The sequence below is a fragment of the Parasteatoda tepidariorum genome, chromosome 9 (assembly GCF_982258835.1).
Source record: "Parasteatoda tepidariorum strain Cologne lab strain chromosome 9, Ptep-v5.0, whole genome shotgun sequence".
Classification (NCBI taxonomy): domain Eukaryota; kingdom Metazoa; phylum Arthropoda; class Arachnida; order Araneae; family Theridiidae; genus Parasteatoda; species Parasteatoda tepidariorum.
The window spans coordinates 65,076,452-65,081,200 of NC_141763.1; the positions used below are offsets into that span (position 1 = coordinate 65,076,452).

General features: G+C 31.8%; 1 protein-coding gene across 1 annotated transcript; it reads right to left on the reverse strand.

Annotated features, from left to right (window-relative positions):
* Window positions 1-663: 663 nt before the first annotated feature.
* On the reverse strand, window positions 664-2,850 carry LOC147804139 (uncharacterized). The gene has a single exon (XM_087152030.1). The coding sequence runs from the start codon at window positions 2,587-2,589 to the stop codon at window positions 1,126-1,128; it is 1,464 nt and encodes a 487-aa protein (XP_087008156.1). The 5' UTR covers window positions 2,590-2,850; the 3' UTR covers window positions 664-1,125.
* Window positions 2,851-4,749: the final 1,899 nt, after the last annotated feature.

A 4,749-nucleotide genomic window follows, 5' to 3' on the forward strand; every position in this document is an offset into this window, starting at 1 on the left:
TTTTTCGGTTTCTAAAAACGTTTTTTTTCCCTACCTAACAGTATAATACCGAAATTCTCGATCTCAGTTACTCTGTTGCTAATTATGGCAACAGGGCGGTGATATACTGTAATAACCATCCTTTCAAAGTACTTTTCGTAGTAAGAGAAAAAAAAACGTTTCTAAAATGTAGAAATTCATCATTGCCAATTGAGTAAACAGCTGAAATGTATTCGCTTTTTGCTATTTTTTTCTATACCTTTCTGCTTGATCGTTAAAAAATTTATTTTAATCTCTCCTTTTTGCTACTAATGGTCTTCATAGTGGGTGCTTGAGTTTGAAAATATTTTTCCTTCCTTACCATTTATTTATGACCTGTGGTCACTAACCATATGTGCAAATCTAAGCACATGTGCTCAAATGCTCTCGAATTAAACTGAAAATATCTATTTTTAATCCGTGCTGAAATATCAAAAAAATCAGCTTGAAAAATATTAAGAAATAGCAAAAAGCGAATATATTTAAATTCAATTGTATAGTCAATTGGCAAATGCTCATGATTTTTTTTCTCTTTTTTAATGAAGATGATTTTGTCTTACAGAGAATATAAGCGAAAAAACAAAGAAGCATCAGGCTAAAACTATATCTGAATAAGAAATAATTTTAAAAAAAATAAATAAATAGATGATGATAATAATAACAAAGTTTTATTGCAACTGCAGAATATTATATCATATGCGTAAGCTGTTCAATAATAAAAATAAGTATAATTAAGATGGTTTACCTCATCTTAATTATCAATTAAAAAATAATCTATGATGTACACAGAAATTTATATTTTTCCATTAATATATGGGTGCCTTCAAATCACAAAATTTTTTGTCTCAAAAATTTTTCTTGGAGAAAAATCAGTATTCCGTTGATTTTTCAACAAATCATGATTTAGAAATCTGGTCACCTAAAATATGCATAGCTTTTGATCGAATATTTTATTAAAATTTTACGAAGTTCATAATATGGGTGATTATTGCGGAACGACATACATATTTCATGTCATGCGCCCAAATAGTTCTTGTACCACCTCTGGAATAACAAATATAACAATAGCAAAAACTAGTACTAGTAATTATGATGTTTTTACTTACTTTATGGTAGCACCGACTGGCAAATACGGCACATTGTTGCACATGCAACTTGGCCATTTTTCTTCATAAATTGTTTCCACACCTCCGATTGAAATACAGCTTTGGAATTACCACAAATGAAGTTTTCGACTACTTTGCTCAAAAACATATCTCCATGCAAATCCGCAAGAATCAATAAATCGGGTACTGTTTCAACTCTTAAGGCAGATTCCATAAAAGAAGTACAAATAGTTTTCAATTTTTGGATTTGGAATAAGTCAGCAATGAAGTATAATTCCAAATTAATATCCCACATTAAGTCTTTGACGTTGCCTCTGTAAGAAAACTCCAGCATTTTTTCTATTGTTTCAGCCGAAAATTCTTTAATCTTCATTTGTGAGATCTCTGATTCAATCATACCACTTTCAAACATTGCTCGGAATACTGGTGATACAGCTGCTAGAACTATTTTGTGGACGGAGAATTCTTTGTCAGAAACAATAATTTTGAAATCGCACAAACCTTTTTCGGAACACAATTGCATCAAGTTACTTTGTAGATGGCTTAAATCAAAGCAGCTACTTGTTGAAGAATCTTGCACATTTTGATTGTAAATTATCTTCTCCACATACGAAGTGTAGTATCCAATAGTTACGGTCAGTTCACATTTTATGCTATTGGCATCGAATATCGAATGTTTAAAAAAAGTTGCTCTGTTTACATGCATCCTTAATATTCCGTATTCCTTACATGGTTCAACTACGTGTTTTGTTTTTTTCTCAAATTTTAAATCCTCGTTGCATAAAATTGATAAGTTACACTGTACAAAAACTTTAAAAGGAAAATCGGACATCGGAATATTAACGGCAATCGGATATACAGCTTTGGTAAAATTGCGAGAATACAAATAAATTCGAAATCTCGGATGCTCTGGGATAACAGAAAACATTGGTGTGATGATTAGTTCCTCCTCATCGTCATCAGGAAATTTCAGCGGCAAGGAAACGGAATATTTTTTTAGAGATAATTTTGAACGTCCAATGCATTCAATAGGAAAGTCATCATTTATGAAAAATTGGAAACCAACAGTCAGAATATCTTTACGCAGGAAATTAGCTTTCAAAAGAGTTTTTCGAGATAGGCTAAGAGGTTCCGGGTATGAGGATTTCACTTCAAAAGAATTGCAGATCTTATCTAGAAATACATACGAACCATCAGTTTTTGCTATGAATAATTTTCCGATTACATCTACTGTAGACGGGCCAACTTCATCTTTTTCGCATCTGTATAGATTCAAAATAATATTCTCATCATCTTCTCCAGGTAGGTAGAGCATAAGCTTCCAGTCCGTGTCCTGCAATTGTTCCATTCGAAACGACGAACTTTCAATCATATGTTTCTCGTAAAACATCCACAAAGTTAAATCTTCAATATGCCAGGTGAAAGTAAACCCGTTTACTTTTTTAATTTTTCCGGTAGCAGACATGTTCGAATATTTTTTGATGACTAATTTGATTAATCAAACATCAATAATATACCATTTCAGGAAATAAAATTTGCTTTCTATTTTTAGTTGCGTAAAAACTTATTGAAAAAAGAAAAATTTAGAAAATCTAACCACGTGGATTAAGAAGCACAGATTACAGTAACGATTTCTTCTGCTGTTCTGAAAATATTTTGAAATAGATACGACTCAAAATGGAGGCTGCAGTTTTATCTAAAGAAGTTCGAATGTCGAAGAATATGATATATGAGCTTTTAATAGTTAGCTTTCTACATACATTCTATGGGGTAACAATGAAAGCGCTCCAGGGGACTTTCTAGGAATTCGTTGTGGGAGGGAATGGAAAGTGAAGGTTGTCAATGTCAATCAAGTCAATGAAGAAACGAAGTTTTATGGAAGGTCTGAAATTAAGTATTCCTGCAAAAATGTCTTAATCCTTAAAAATACCTCAAAACAGAATTTTATTTGATTCTATTTTCTGAAACAATGAGTTTGGAAATTTTCGCTCCTGCCTGCAATACTGTTAGATAACGTAAGTAAGCTTTGAACGATACCAGGGTATCTATTTACTACAAATATAGATGAACTATATATACTTTATTGTGATTTCCGTTTATTATTGAGCGTAATGACTCAGAAAATAGAGAGCTTGCCTCCCAAAGACGTTACCTGGGTTCGAATCCTAGCGATGACTGAAACGAATTCCGCATCAGGCTCGCACCATCCACAGTGCTGACGAAAAATATCCTCAGTGGTAGACGGATCATGAGTAACAGTCCCTTTGCCGCCAGACTAACCGTAGAAGGTTTTCGTGATTTTCCTCTCCGTGTAACGTAAATGCGGGTTAGTTCCATCAAAAAGCCCTCCTCGAAGACAAATATCTCCCAATACTTGATTCAGGAGTTCTCTTGTCTTCTGGATTGAGTTTAAAACTACAAGGTTACGGAGTTGAAAATTAGTAGAGTCGCAATCTCAAATATCGGGTTGGCTGTTCAACAACGGTTACTTAATAAAATAAAAACTTTTTATTATTGCCATTCATTACCACCCTATTCAAAGACTTGCTGTAAAAATACATTCATTTAAATTATTTTTTAATGTACAGGGCAGAAAAAAAAAATAAACGGACCACCCTGAATAACTTTTTGATCTAATAGCGATCGGATATTTACATTCTAGGACTTAATCTTAATGGTTAGAGGGGGTAACCTCAAACAAGCAAATTAGTAAGTTATTTTAAGTTATGAAATCAGACACAAAAACGTACCTTGTCTGAATAAACATACCTTTTTTTTCTGAACGGATTCGAATTTCTGACCACCAAAATATAGGAGGTAGCCGCAATCTGGAAAATATGGTCCCAATAGTTTGGTGTACGAGAGCGCTCCAAAGTTTGGGTTCCTTAATGTTAATTTTATTTTAACGTACTTCGTTATTTCTGGTGAAATTCTAAAGCGAATTGAAATTTTTTTACGTACAATTATAAAATTCATTTATCTAAAAATAATTCTTCACAAAAAACAACTTTTAATAAATATTTATTATTTTTTATTATCTTATTTAATATTAGTCAAAAAAATTTTGAAATGTAAAGTATACAATTTTTACATCATATTGAAGAATACAATTTTGCATGACAAAATGCAAAATTTGAATAAAATTGGTCAAACAGTTCCCGAGAAATAGAATTTTTAAAATACGACTTTGTTGAAATTCGATTTCTCAGGAACTATTCGACCGATTTCACTAACATTTTCCATTTTGCCATGTAACATTATATTCTTTAAAATGATGTAAAAAAGTACATGCCTTACAATTCAAACTTTTTTTTGACTAATATTAAAAAAAATAATAATAACAATAATGGTAAATATTTACTAAAAATTATATTTCGCATGGGGAACCTTTGGAACAATTAATTTTATAATTGTAAGCAAAACTTTTTAAATTCGCTTTTGAACTTCTCCAGAAATAGCAAAAAGTAAAATGAAATGGGATCCAAACTTTGGACAACTCTCCTGATCAAAATATTGGGACCATATTTCCCAGATTGCAGGTAACTCCTATATTTTGGTGTCAGAAATTTGAATCCGTTATGTTTATTCAGAGAAAGTACGTTTTTGTGTCTGATTTCGTAACTTA